This window comes from Mangifera indica, chromosome 8, assembly GCF_011075055.1.
Source record: "Mangifera indica cultivar Alphonso chromosome 8, CATAS_Mindica_2.1, whole genome shotgun sequence".
NCBI classification, from domain to species: Eukaryota; Viridiplantae; Streptophyta; class Magnoliopsida; order Sapindales; family Anacardiaceae; genus Mangifera; species Mangifera indica.
In genome coordinates, this window is record NC_058144.1 from 11,747,510 (window position 1) to 11,763,051 (window position 15,542).

At 33.9% G+C, this 15,542-nt stretch overlaps 1 protein-coding gene across 3 annotated transcripts; it reads left to right on the forward strand.

Moving 5' to 3' along the window:
• The first annotated feature begins 1,117 nt into the window (after positions 1-1,117).
• On the forward strand, positions 1,118-6,593 carry LOC123224387 (zinc finger CCCH domain-containing protein 12-like). Of its 3 annotated transcripts, none has more exons than XM_044648027.1 (4): positions 1,118-2,430; positions 3,076-3,998; positions 4,242-4,309; positions 4,758-4,890. In XM_044648027.1, exons 1-2 carry the CDS (start codon positions 1,623-1,625, stop codon positions 3,195-3,197), a joined length of 930 nt encoding a protein of 309 aa, XP_044503962.1. In that variant the 5' UTR covers positions 1,118-1,622; the 3' UTR covers positions 3,198-3,998; positions 4,242-4,309; positions 4,758-4,890. The 3 variants fall into 3 exon arrangements, with proteins under 3 accessions (XP_044503962.1, XP_044503963.1, XP_044503961.1); XM_044648026.1 differs by lacking the exons at positions 3,076-3,998; positions 4,242-4,309 and adding exons at positions 5,652-5,870; positions 6,375-6,593 and having other exon boundaries at positions 1,131-2,430; positions 4,758-5,490; XM_044648028.1 differs by lacking the exon at positions 4,242-4,309 and having other exon boundaries at positions 4,758-4,884.
• The last annotated feature ends 8,949 nt before the right edge of the window (positions 6,594-15,542 follow it).

Sequence of the window (15,542 nt, forward strand, 5' to 3'; positions counted from 1 at the left end):
CTAAAAATGACGGAGAATGAATAAAAAAAGAAAAAATATTTTAAAAAACAAACTATAATTGTACTTATTAGAGTATAAATTAGTAAATTAAATATTATTGAATGATAAATTGGTCAATTAAAATTTTATTTTTGATAGATGTATTTATGTAAATTTACTAAAACAATAACCCCATATGCCTATAGTTTCTAGTCCCCAATTAAATATTTAAATGATATATCATTATGTAATTAAATAATTTTGAGTTAAATAATAATGATATATACTCTAAGTATATAATTAGATACTCAAAACTAAGGGATACATGCTCTGATTTGGTGAGATTTAAGAACTATTTCAAAACAAATTTTTAAAAAAAATTTTAAAAAATTCAAATCAAATCATACTATTTTAAGTTTGAAATTAAACTAAACCAAACTAAAATAATACGATTGAGTCTGTTTTGGATTATAGTTTGAATTTATTAAAAATCATTTATTTTCAAATACTTCACACTTTACTAATAACAATTAAATTATAATTATCTAAGATATGAAATAAACATATAAAATAAATAATATATATAAAGTATAAAATATATATTAAAAAACAAAAGGTATACTTATTTTTAATTTAAAATTATCTAATTATATGAGTATATATTATTATTTGTACATAAAATTATACACGTAACACTATTTTTTTTAATTATATTAACAACGATAAGAGTAATATATATATATATCTATTTTTTCTACATAATTTATATATATAAATAATATATTATTATATAAATAAATATTATTTTATTTTTAATTTAAAATTATTTAATTATATAATGGTATATTAACCATATATATAAAGAGCAATATTATGTGTACCTACTTTGGGTACATAAATATATACACACTCATATGTGTCATCATGTGATTGGTTATTGTTTTATTCTTAATTCAAAATCATCCAATCATATAATGACATATATAAATATGTACATATTTATGTACCTAAAATGAGTACACATAGTTTTATTGGTATATAAATTAAATATAAAAAATAAACGTGTAATGCCTTAATCTAATCTTTTCCATAAATAGATATAATTAACGGAACAAAATTACACACAAACTCCATGCTTTACTTCTCCCAAGCTTCTTTCGATGCTTGCTTCACTTCTTTTACGTCATCTATCCTTCCAAATGTTTTTCTAAACCAAATCAGTTTATAAATTTTACTACTTTATTTCTTTTGATCTCTACGAGACTTTATTTGTTTTCAGGTTCCTGACAATCACTCCAAGCTATTCTGTATAAGCTAAAGTTTCTTGAAGATTTCTCAGTTTTTTATTTTTATTTTGACATTGTCTTGTTTGTTTATTTAGATCTATTTCTACGTTCTACGTTTCTCCCTTTTTCTATTTAGATGTTATATTCAAACTGTTTCGTTGTATCAACTGTTTCTGTTGTTGTATTCGTCTCAAAATTTTCATTTCTAGTTTCTTTTCATGTCTGAGAATCCAGTAATGCTCCAATCTCAGATACCCATTTCTCAAAATTTAGAAATATTCCCATCAAATTTAGCCCGTTTGAGAATCTGGGTATCATTCATCATCAATTAGGGGTTTGCTTTTGTTAATATAAACTATGAATTATAGTCGAGATTCAAGCGAGGACGTGGTACACACCGTTGTGGGAAATGCGCCTCCCGATACTTGTATTCCAAATCCATCTGATTCCTTAGTTTGGGCCACCGAAGATGACTACCGAGCTTGGAACGACACGTCGGTTGACACTCCCTCTAACTCCAACTCAAATTACCAGTCTCAAAGGTCCGGCAATGAGCAACAGCTGAATAAAAAGTCAAGAAACAACACTCAAGATGCCAATTCTAAATCCAAGGCTATCGGCAAAATGTTTTTCAAGACTAAACTTTGTTGTAAATTTCGCAATGGAACTTGCCCTTATGTTACTAACTGCAACTTTGCTCATAGTATAGAAGAGCTTCGACGCCCGCCACCCAACTGGCAGGAGATTGTTGCTGCTCATGAAGAAGAGAGAGCGGGTTCTAACGATGTCCAAAGAGAGGAGTTTCAAATTCCCTCTTTGGGGTCGTCTAATTTTGTTGCGGAAACTCAAAGATCACATAAAGGGAGGCATTGCAAGAAGTTCTATACCGAGGAGGGATGCCCCTATGGAGATAATTGCACTTTCTTGCACGACGAGCAGAGTAAGAATAGAGAAAGTGCGGCAATAAGTTTGGGTCCTGGAGGCTATGGTGGTGGTAGTGGTGGAGCTGCTGTAGTTGTAGCTGGAGCTGGGGCTGCTGCTGGTGGAAACAACGGAGGGTCAAATGTGAAGCCTTCTAATTGGAAGACGAGGATTTGTAACAAGTGGGAACTTACTGGTTATTGCCCGTTCGGGAATAAATGTCATTTTGCACATGGCGTTCAAGGTACGAACTTTTAATTCTTGGTAGATTTACTCTATGCGGTTTTTGTAGGGCAAAATGAGCAGTTTTAATGTGATTATTTTTTATATTTTTGGTTGCCGATGGTTGTGGAAGTTATTTCTATTTTGAGAAGTAGTAATATAAATTATATAGATGATGCAATTTGGGGAGAAATTCTGTGATTGATCTCCTATTATTACAGAGAAATGGATACATGGCAATATTACCTTTGAGTAAACTGATTAGTTGACATGGACTTCCCATTTTGGAAATTTTGGTTCTTGCTTGATTATGGGAGTTTCTAAATTCTTGAGAGATATATTTATGTGAGTTTTTCTTGATTAAGGAATGCTTTAATGGACAAACATGAACTATAATTAATAATAGCTAGTTTGTTGCGTTGCAACTTAAGTCATATGTTATAACTCTATGGGTTTTTAAAGTATTTATAGTGTCATAATAGCATCTGCTATCTGGTTTGATAATCTTTTGTGCTACATTGATTATATTCTACAATTCTTTTTCCATATATGATGAATGAAAACAGTTGTCCTTGTTCCACATTTATGCAATTGATGAAGATAGAATGTGTTTCATATATCATGCACTAATGATAATAGTCCTGAGATTGTCTCTCTCTTCTGTCAGTAACTCGGGCTTTCAGTAAAAAGACTTTGTTTTGCTCAGCATTCCTCATCAAGGATGAAGTACTATGGCCTTGTTTGCGTCAGTCTCATTGGAATTTAATATTGAGAGGTGTTTCTTTATAGAAGTATTCAAGCAAACCTTTTAGATGTTTAAACTGACATGTATATCAATTTAGTAAACATTGTTTAGAACCCTACTGACATTGATTTTGAGAGGAATGCATAACTCTGTTAATCTCTTATCAACTGAAATTTCCCTTGATCTTTAAATACACCAATTGAACTATGTGCACTTATAATGAGTATCAATTTCGGTACGAATGATGTTGTGTCATTATATTATTGGATAATTTTGAATTAAAGATAAAGTAACATCCAATTATATGGTGACACATCATCATTGGTACTCAAATTGATACTCATTATAAGTGCAAATAACATTACTATAAATACACATAACTTGTTCAGGTCTTTGAAGTGTTAATATCTATTACTTGGTTTATTTTTAGAGTTGGTGATATGTAAAGGAAAATTTTTTCATCTATTAATTAGCGGCCTACTACCTGTCCTTGAGGTGTATATGATGGCAAATGAACTGAGTCCTTATAAGGAAGAGAGACTTCCAAGAGACACACAATGAGGAGGAGATAAATAAGTGCATGAAACTAAGCCTTGAAGTTCCTCAACCATTCTTTAATAATCTGAGGTCCCTCACCAGCTTAGTGACTCAGGCATCACACACAAAATTGCAGAGAAAGAGAAAAAAGAAAAGCCCAGATCTCCTAGTCTCATCAACTTTAAAGAAAGAGATGTTTCCTATCTCTTAATTGCATTTCTGTGCAGAGCAAGTGTATGGAGTGAATCATATTCTGCTGACTATTGATCAACCATCTTATCATGAAAGCAACCTTAGAAGATAGTAAGGTGCACAAAAAATAAAAATTTTCTAATCTTTTCATGCCAAATTTAAATTTCAAGCTTCTTGAAACAAGTCCAGGGTTTGTCTGATGAGAGCCTTATAAGTGGAGTCATTCATCAGCTTTGAATTTCTGCAGTTTAGGATTTTCATAAAGATTATTTGTGATTCTATTCCCAGGTTTCAAACATTCTGTATGGTTACAGGGTTTCTAGGCATTTCATCAGCTAACCAAGTTACATTGTGTACAGTTGGTCCACATTATTGTTTTGATAGAATACAGTTTGAGAACCACTCCAAGTGAGAAGTATTACCATCAGTTAAGTATTTAAGCTGATATAGACTTTAGTATAATCATAGTTGAGTCATACTGTGTTTAGGCTAATTAATGTTTTCATCTTTGTAAGATGAACATCTCCAGCAAGAATTATGAATCTGAAGGGCGTTCTTTTTTAATTGTATGCACTGTATTACTTTGACACTGAGATGCTCCTTCTGCCTATGGCTTTTAAGAACATTACTCTTGTACTGGTGTCGAATGTCATCTCTCTTTCTTGGACTATTGTTACTGATGAGTTGCTTGACAAACTAACATTACAATGATTTTTCATACTTTCAAGTGCTGTTGTGTGCTTCATCAGTTTGTTGTGTAGTCCTATTGAATTAGCTGAACATAACCAAGAAATTACCTTTTTTCTTCAATTATTAATATAGGGTAGAATAACAGTTGTGTATATCGCTCTGAATTTCAATTTTTGTTACCACAGAATTACACCGATATGGAGGTGGCCTTGTTGACTCGGAAACTAAAGATTCTTCTGATGCTCATTCTGACTCAAAGCAGCGAGGAGTGCCTTCAAAAATTCCTGCAGATACTGTTGTTGCATCAGTCATTTCAGTTCCTCATGCAGATGTTTATCATATTGGAGTTCCATCACAGAGGTCATCTGTTGCAATCCAGTGGCCAGGGCAAGGATCTTATCAAAAATGGAAGGGTCCAGACAAAATCAGTAGAATATATGGTGACTGGATTGATGATGTTGAATAGAATGTGAACTTAGAACCTTAAAAATGTTGAAGAGATAATATGAAAGCTCAAATAACTTCCATGAAAAAGCTTTTTATGGCACACTGAATGATTTTATGCAGTCCTAGGACGTCAAGATCATATATCTTGAGCTTTCAGTAAGGAAACTTTTGGTTTGGATGCTTCAAGCTTTCTGTTAATACGTTTTATTATTGGTGTCTAAACAGTCACCTTTGTGATACTCACACTCAGGTTTGGAAAGTTGAAGCTTGTACTATTTGTAGTAATCACCATTTTTATCAGATAAAATTACCTGATGGTCTTATCTCCATGAGAGACATTTGTACCACTTTCTGAAATTTACAAATAATGTTTAATTCCCTCTTTTTGTGCGGGATATTTATATTGTTTTACTTAGGTTATGCCAAAGCTTTCAGCTGAATCTGGCCTCAGTTGTAGCATTACACTCTGAGGTATGTTATTGCTTGTATTTATTTCTATTAGATACATTGTTTGTTGGTTTGAAATTTTTTTGTTTTGTTGTTATATTTATTAAGAATATCTTCAATATCTCCTCTCTTCTAATCTTCTTTGAGCCTTGCCCTCAAGGAATCAGAATTTTTTCATTTTCCAGGCATCTGAAACCTGATTTGATAAAACTTGAAGTACCTACAAATTGGGAGACATTGGACATACGATGATAGTTTTCTGAAAGTAAAGTGTTGGAAGGGAGAATTTACCATGAATTCCTGTATGGTTCGATCTGTGCTCAAAATTTTCTGCACTTAGCTACAGAGTTTTGTCGATGATTGGCAGACACAACTGGGTCAGTGTTCTGATTCTTAAGTGCAAGGTATAAACTAATTTTGAAGAATCATAATGGCATAGGTGATATACTAGTGGCAAATTTATTTGGACTTAAATTTCATATGATATGATTTTGTTCCCTTTTTCAGTGATGGTTGGTCAGACTTTTGCAGGATCTTTCTTTTGTTCCTGATAACATGTATAGATGATAAATTTAATAATTCATTTTTGTGTTCCTCTCTGTTTGACAACACTTGCAGCCTTCTTGGTGTAATATTGATCCAATACTTGTTCTAAATTGAATTTGTTATGTTGCACAGAATAATAGAACTGGATAATAGCTTCAATTTTTCTTAGCTTCAATTTTTCTTTCGTCCTCCTCTGAGATCATTTTATTTACATTTAGAAAAATGCCATACATAAAAATTGTTAGATATTTTTATATTGCTATCTTAATAGAAATGCTTGGTTGAAGTTGCTTTTTTCACTTACTATTTTATTTATTTTGCGTCACATCAGTTTGTTCTGTATCTAAAAATCTCTCTGATAGGTACCTGGAGGATTCAGGAGCTGGTTCGACCAAGTTACATAGCCTCGACCATCGGAAATCGAAAGCGTTGGCAAATCACAGATGCAGTTCGCAAGAATATTTGTGTTGTTGGCAGTTTATTAATGTATATTACAATGACAATGAAACAGCAAACTCGCTATATAAATTTTGTTATAGAAGCAGAAATAGACAACTTGCAATTAAACATTGTTTCTCTAATATTCATAACAAAAGAACATGTAACTTGGAATATAAATGCTAATTGAAACTTCTTAAGGAGATGTTCCTGATACAGAAACAAACCAAAACCATAACAAAAGATGGATTAAATCCATAACATAAAACCCGAATGCAACTTCTAGCTTTCTAGAGGCTGGTTCTCTCCTCAAACCTTTCCTTCTTCAAATGATTTTCCTTTCCCCTCTCTGCTCTCCAGGCTCCCTTTTTCTCCCCTTCTCCCCTCATTGTTGCCCTTCCAATCATGATATGCCAACTCAGCATACAATACATCCATGGTTCCCTCTTTTTTCTGCATACTTCTAATTTTTTGCTGATGTTCTGCGACCTGTCTTGTTTCTGTAAAGCTGTCATCTATTGATTTCTCAACATGTCTACCTGTATTAACATTATCGGTGCCATATATCAATTTCTCAGCTCCACCTGTGTTGACATCATTGGTTATCTTCTCACTTTGCTTAATTGCATTAGCGTTTCTCTTGCCTCTCTTCTTTACATAAACATGAGCTCTAACATTACCCCTCCCATCTAGAGGCACCTTGTGTTCAAGGTGCAAATGGGGAAAAATCTGAATAAGGTTCTTGTACAGTTCCCACAAGTTTTCATAGTCCGGTAAGCCATGCCATTTAATCAGCAACTCTAAATCCCCTTGTGGTGAATATCTGAAATTCAACGCATCTTCAGGTTGGGCTGCTAGCTCAACCTCCTCATTTAAGCAACTCGGAAGGGTAGACTTGGGACCAGAGGTCCCACACGTTTTTTCAGTTGTGATACATGAAAAACAGGGTGGATTTTTGTCGTCGCAGGGAGTTTTAACTTATAAGCAACAGATCCGATCTTTTCCTCAATTTCGAAAGGTCCATAGAAAGGAGGACTAAGTTTTTCGTTAGGTCTTGTAGCCAAAGATCCAAATCGATATGGCTGCAACTTCAAAAAAACTTGATCACCTACTGAAAATTCTAATTCCCTATGGTTCTTGTCTGCCATTTTTTTCATTCGTTCCTATGCAATATGGACGTTTTGCTTTAATGTGTCTAGGATTTCATTTCGCTGTCGAATTAGTGCATTTGCCTCCTCTATTTTTGAAGGCTCCTCCACCAGCCTTAAAAGAGACAGGGGATCCTTCCCATAAACCTCCTTGAATGGTGACATACTTGCCGATGCACTAAAAGTGGTGTTGTACCAATATTTAGCCCAGGGTAACCAATTGAGCCATGATCGTTGTCGCTCAAAACATAAACATCGGAGATAATTCTCTAGGCTTTGATTTATGACTTTAGTTTGCCCGTCAATTTAGGGATGGTAGGTCGAGCTAAATTTAAGTGTCATACCTGATGCCTTAAATATTTCAAACCAGAAGCTACTCATGAAAACACGATCTCGATCCAAAACAATAGAGCGAGGAAACTCGCACAACCGTACGATCTCTCTGAAGAAGATACCAGCGATATCTCTCGCTGTATAAGGGTGACGTACAATGATAAAATACTCGTATTTTGTTAATCGGTCTACCACCACAAGTATAGTGTCGAATCCTTTCACCTTCGGCAGCGCCGTAATGAAATCTATAGATAAGTCCTGCCAAATTTTTGAAGGAATGGGGAGAGGTTGCAATAAACCGGCAGGAGAAGTAGCTTCGTATTTGGCTCATTGGCAAACCTCACATTCAGCAATAAATTGTTTAATGTCATTCTTCATTTCATCCCAATAAAGAATTGAAGAAACTCTTTGGTATGTTCTAATGAAGCCAGAATGCCTACCCATTGGAGATGAATGAAATTCTATTAGAAAAAGTGGAACCAACTTGGAATCACGTGGCACTACCATTCGACCTCTGTAAAGCAGACTCTCATTCTTTAAATTATATCCATTATGAGAATTAAAGCCCCTCAATAAATCCTGTATGATCTGACGAAGTTTATCATCTTTAACCATTTCTTCATGTATTTCATCTACGCCAACAGGGACTTGGATCGACACTGCTCGCAATTTATTTTCATTACTTGGCTTTCTCGACAATGTATCTGCTGTTTTATTTTGATAGCTTGGCCTATACACAATATCAAAGTCATATCCAAACATCTTCACTAGCCATTTTTGTTGCTCATGTCCAATTATCTTTTGTTCGATCAAGAACTTAAGACTTCTTTGATCTGTTCTCACCTGAAAATGTCGTCCCAGTAAATAGTGTCGTCATTTCTGGAAAGCCATAACAATCACCATTAACTCATGTTCATAAATTGATTTTCCTCTATTCTGAGGTGATAACGCTTTACTCAAATAAGCGATAAGTCTTCTAGCTTGCATAAGGACAACCTTTAACCCCGATCCAGATGCGTCAGTCTCGACGACAAACTCCTTAGAGAAGTCAGGTATTGCCAAAACAGGGACAGTCACTATGACCTTCTTAAGGTCTTCGAAAGCTCCCTATGCTTCATTACTCCACCTAAAAGAATTTTTCTTTAATAAATTAGTTAGAGGGTTTGCAATTTTCCCATATCCACGTACAAACCTCCTGTAATACCCGGTCAAGCCCAAAAAACCCCTCAAGTCTCGTAAGTCATGGGGTGGTGGCCAATTTTGCATGTCACTGATTTTTCTAGGATCGGCTTCAACTCCTTCTTTTGACACAATGTGACCCAAATAATTCATCTTGTCTTTGCCAAATTCACATTTTTTTTATTGACCACAAATTGATGAGCTCGTAGCAAACCCAATACTTTTCGAAGATGTTGTCGATGATCATCAATCCTTTTACTATAGATTAAGAGGTCATCGAAAAAGACTAACACAAACTTGCGCAAATAGGGGCAAAATATGTTGTTCATTAAACTTTGGAATGTAGCTAGAGCGTTAGACAACCCAAATGGCATAACAAAGAATTCGTAATGGTCGTCATGCATTCGAAAAGCCATTTTTTCTATGTCTGATTCCTTAACTCGAATCTAGTGGTACCCCGATCGTAAATCTAATTTGCTAAAAATGTCTGCACCAACTAACTCATCGAGAAGTTCATCAATCGTAGGAATAGGAAATTTATCGGGTATGGTAATCTTATTCAATGTCTGATAGTCAACTCAGAATCTCCAACCCTCATCCTTTTTCCTTACCAACAACACTGGATTTAAGTATGGGCTCATACTAGATCGTATTATGCCTGCCATTAACATCTCCTTTACAATTCTCTCAACCTCGTTTTTTTGGAAATGTGGGTAACAATAAGGTCTCAGATTTGGTGGTTGCGCTCCTTCTACTAATCGGATAGCATGGTCCCTCTCCTTTTTTGTGGGGCTTTCTAAACAAGTCATCAAACTCACTTAGCAAAGGTACTAAGGCAGACATAATTTCTTCAACTTCGGTGTCCAAAATTTTGGTCTCATCCCCTGATTTTAGGCAAAACCTGTCACTCCCATTGGTGATAAGTTTCAGTAAGGTCCTCACAGAAATCTCCTCTTATCTCTATTTTTTGTCCGTTCCATTCAAACTTCTTGGTCTGCTTTCCCCAATTTGATTTCACCTCCCCGAGTTAGCTAAGCCAATCAATTCCAAGTGTTATATCCACTTCCCCCAATTTGAAAGGAAACAAATTTTGAATTATTCGGACCCCTTGAACCATTAGCTTCACTTCCTCACATCTCTCTAGCCCCTTCACTCTCTGATTATCCCCAAGTACCACTGAGAATCTGGCAGGTCAAATAGGAATCTGTAATTCAGTTACCACCTTTTCTGAAATGAAGTTATGGGTTGCGCTGTTATCTAGCAATATTAGCACCTGTTTCCCTTTTAGAGTCTTTGTGAACTCCATTGTTTTAGGAGAATAAATTCCTATTAATGGTATTTCAAAGTATAGAATTTGAATTTCAATTCTATTTTTTCGATTTTCGTTCTTTCAGGATATATCGATTCGTATTTTTAAATTTTCGGTTGATTTTTTGATTGTTAACATTCTAGGGTATTTTAATTTATAGAATTCAAATTTCATTTCTGTTTTTTCAAATTTTACTGTTTTAGGATATATCGACTCGTATTTTTCAGATTTTCGAATGATTTTTTTATTGTTGACATTTTAGGGTATTTCAACATTTAGAATTCAAATTTCAGTTTCGTTTTTTCGAATTTCACTGTTTTAGGATATATCGAATCGTATTTTAAAAATTTTCGAATGTTTTTTTGATAATTGACCTTTTAGGGTATTTCAACATTTATAATTTGAATTTCAGTTCTGTTTTTTTGAATTTCACCAGTTTAGGATATATCAACTCATATTTTTTTAGATTTCTGAACGATTTTTTGATTGTTGATATTCTAAGGTATTTCAACGTATTGAATTCGAATTTCAGTTATGTTTTTTTATTTTCACCGTTTCAAGATAATGAATTCTTATTTTTTAAATTTTGTCATTTCTTTTTTTATTGTTTTCTATTTTTTATCTTTTTATGTTATTTTCCATTACTACATTTGTTTACATATTTGTTTTTTTATGAATGTCTTATGATTTTATAAAATTTTTGCAGGATATTTCTCGTAAAGGAAAATGTGTTGAAGGCGAGCTACGAATCTCTGATAAGTCTAGACACTTCCAGGTAGATGTGATATGTCGTGCACAGTACACCACATTATCTAGGATTACTTCTACATTGACTCCATATCAGCTTCAACTATTTAAGAGAACATATTTCAAGATATTGGTTCATGCATTTCTACTACGATAGCTACATTGGCCCTCCGTTAGAGACGAGTTATAGTTTAGGGTTAGTAGGGTTTATGTTAGATTTAGCCCGTTTGAGTTTACTTTGATGATGGGTCTTTCATTTAGCTGACACACTGTTATTTTCTCATATATTCCTCGCTCCTCCAGACATAGGATCAGAGATACATACTTTCAGGATTGTCTAAAAGTACAGTATTATCACATAAAGCGTGTTTTCTTGGTCAGGTCATGGGGGGATAACGATATTGACGCCGTCAAGATGGCCTTGTTGTATATCCTTCACATGGTGTTGTTAGGGAATGATCAACGAAAAAAGGAATCTACGAAATACATATAGTTGGTTAACCATTTGGATGAGTTTAATTCTAACCATTTGGATGAGTTTAATTCCTACCCTTAGGGTGTTGCCGTGTGGCAAATGACGTATGAGTCTATGTCACAGGCGAGTGACAGAGTGTGCTCCGGACGGATACTTGAAATGCGTAAATACGACCTCTACGAATTTCCTTTCGCATTTTAGATAAGTTTTAATTTATTGATTATATATATTAATTGGCAAAAATATGAATTGATTTATTTAAATTGTTAATGATTATATTGCAATATTGAATATATGAGACATTGGACACCTTGTACGATTGGGTTGACAAAATTGATATATATGCGTCCCCACGGATGTTTAGGTGGCATACGCGAAACGTTCCTAGTTAGACTCATATAGACATTATTTTCACTAGTCCCCCGATATGTAGTCGTTAATTAATAAATCGATTAATTCACTGAATATTGTAATTATTTCGACTTATATATCTTCATGATTAGGATGATGTCACATTCCTGCTTCTTCTGTCACCGATGGAGGAAGGTTTACCATGGTATGCTAACATTCGCGAGTACACCAATTTACCGGATACTGATTCCTCCACATCATCTTTGGTTCCTCTCATGATAGGAGATGAGGTTGCTCTAGTCTCAGGACATTCAGATATACCCGTCGAGACTTCTAAGACACTTGAGGAGTTTATTCAACCTCCTGTTATGGAGCAGCCTATCTATCCCCTTGGAGTTCAAAGCCCATTGAACACAAACCTTATGGAGTTGAGGATTGTATTACCCATCCTGTCGCCAAGGAGTGTCCCCTATCAGTATCACCTAGTTTTCGCAACGATATGTCTTCACAGATGAATCGATTACACAACAATGTGGCTTGACTCGAGGATCGTATGACTCGTTTGGAGGATATCGTCACACGTATATGTCTAGCCCTCATCGATCAGGTTGTAAAACCACATCTAATTTATTACTTATAAAAATTGTATTTCGTTATTATTCTAACAATTATAATTATATTCGTATAGGAGAGGGATGACGATATCAGGACGACCTCTCCCATTAATACCATAATACCATCCTAATCAACCACATGAAATCTGTATTTAATTTCAAAATTATATTTAATGTTAAATGTTGTTATTATATTATAATATTGTTATATATAAAATGTCACTGATTAAGTTATTATTACTATTACCTTAAGGTAGTTGCTAGGAGGGGGCACCGATTGACCCTTCTGTTGCATCACCTGTCCGAGCTGAGGTATGTCACTTATCAATGAAACTTTATTTTTATGATTGTTTTGTTATCGATTAATTCATTTTATATATTCATATAGGGTCTTCATCATAAAGGTCTTTTTGTCAGATCTTTGTTTGTTTTAGATCCTTAACTTAAGGTATGAAAATTATTATAGATATTATATTTTTTTTATGAAATATCATTTACCATTTTGTTCTTTTCATGCATATAGGGGACCGACATTAAGATATTATCAATCAAGGGTTCTCCCCAAACACCTTCCCTGGAAGTTGAGATTATGTTTTTTTAAGAAATGTTATTGATCGATTTGTATTTCTAGTTATAATGCATTATTGAACAATGTTTTGTCTCTTTTTCAAGACGAGCACTTGTGGTTACTTGTTGATATCCCGAGCTCCAGCAAAAGGACAGTGGATATTAGTTCACAGGAGAAGGACTTCTAAGAGGACGTTTTCGAGGCCATCCATATTGATGTATATAAATTATAATTAGTATATAAATATTCATACATATTGTTCACTGAGATTTTCAAAATTACAATTTTGTAGTCCGTCGACGGGGCACGTATGGTGGACTTGACCATGATTCAAGATTCTTCAGTCAAACCTCTTCCGACATACATGGAGAAGGTAACATTAATCGATTAATGCATAATTGTTACGTAGGATCAAATAATGAATTGATAGTTGTATGTACTTGCAGCTGATTCGTACAACACACGGTTGGATCGTTCGGAAGGGTCTGCTTGTTCGCACCCTGTATACAAATCCAATCAAAGTGAGGGTGAAATGACAACTCAAGATCATTCCATCCTCTGCCTTAAAGCGTAAGGAATCTTTCCTCACGTGGTACACCAGAGTTACGGCTTCTAACTCGCATGATATTTACTTTATCGGGTCGAAGTCAAAAGATAGTTTTTGGCGGCTTGTAGTAGAGTTGTGTGAGTGGTTGACCGATGATGTAAGTTGTTTACACTATATAATTTGGTTAAAAGTTTGATACAATCGTTAATAACTAACACATTTGAAATTGTTTAAACCATTTCAGCATATGGATTCCTTTTTTACTATATTACGTCGACATCAAGATGATCACCGTTCAACCGTATCACAACGTTGAACGACTGTCCGCACATTCTTCGTAGGACATATTGAGATGACCTGGAAGAGTTGGCAGACCACACCGGATGAGGAGTTTCAGTTTTCGGGGCTTTTCACGAGGATGGTTGAGACAGCTTATACCCTGGGTTGTTTTACAAACCATGGGGGATGATCGATAAGGTATAGTATAATAGTATTTTTATTACATTTTATGTTGAATTAATTTATAATCAACTTTAATTTGTCACTGTTGATATATTTACATTCCTATAAACTTCGACTACGCACATTGGGTGGCCAAAGTTATAGATTTTCGTGAGTGATCGATTACGGTGTACGATTCGGAGGTATCATACTCAAGGAATATGGGGTCTCTCAAAGAGTGGATGCAACCGTACACGATTTTCATATTCGTATTATTAGAGGCGATGAGTTTCTGGACCGCTTGTGGGCAGACTCCACGACGTGATCCCCTCGTGTTACATCGAGCGATAGTTGTCCCTCAATAAAGGGAAGACTCCAGTGACTGTGACGTGTTTATATTACATATTTTTAAATGTTTGACATTGTCACGGAGTGTCGATTTTTCCCAAGAGTCGTCCACTTCCATACGTCGACGTTTAGTGTCATAGTTGTATTTTCACTGTATCAAGTAGATCATAGGTGTATATTTAGTTAGTTCATTATTTATTTATCATTCTTCATATGTTTTTATGTATATATTTATTGTATATGTGTATGTATACAATGTACTTTATCTATCGTTATATATGGATATCCTTTTTATTTCATTTTTTAAATAATTTTGTCACGAAAGTAATTATATGTGATTTGAGTGATGTTACTATCAAACATGAGATGAAATAAAGAAATACTCAAACAACTCATTTCAATAAATATGAAATGAAGAAATTATTCATACTAAAGTTATTCCATCAAAAAACCCCTCATATTTTTTTAATATTTAATTTAACCCCCTACAATTATTTAACAATTTATGTAACACCCTCGTATGTTATCTTATATCAAAATACATCTATTTGTTCTTAACATTCCATTTAAAATTTTTTTACAATGTTTAAATCAAAATACCCCCTATATTTTTTGAATAGTTTATTTAACCCCCTATAATTATCTAATATTTTATTTGACACCTTTGTATAATATTTTGTATCATAATGTATCTATCTATTCTTAATATTTCATTAAAAATGTTCTTATAATGTTTACTATCAAAATACCCCCTATAATTATCTAACAATTTGTTTAACAACATTTTCTGTTACCTTGTATCAAAATGTATCTATCTATTTTTAACATTTCATTTAAAGCTTTCTTACTATGTTTAATATCAAAATACCCCCTATATTTTTTAACATTTCATTTAACCCCTCATACTTATCTAATATTTCATTTAATACCCTCGTATGTTTCCTATTATCAAAATACATCTATTCATTCTTAACATGTTTCTAAATCCTTTATATATTATGAATTATCAAAATACTCCCATGTTTTTTATTT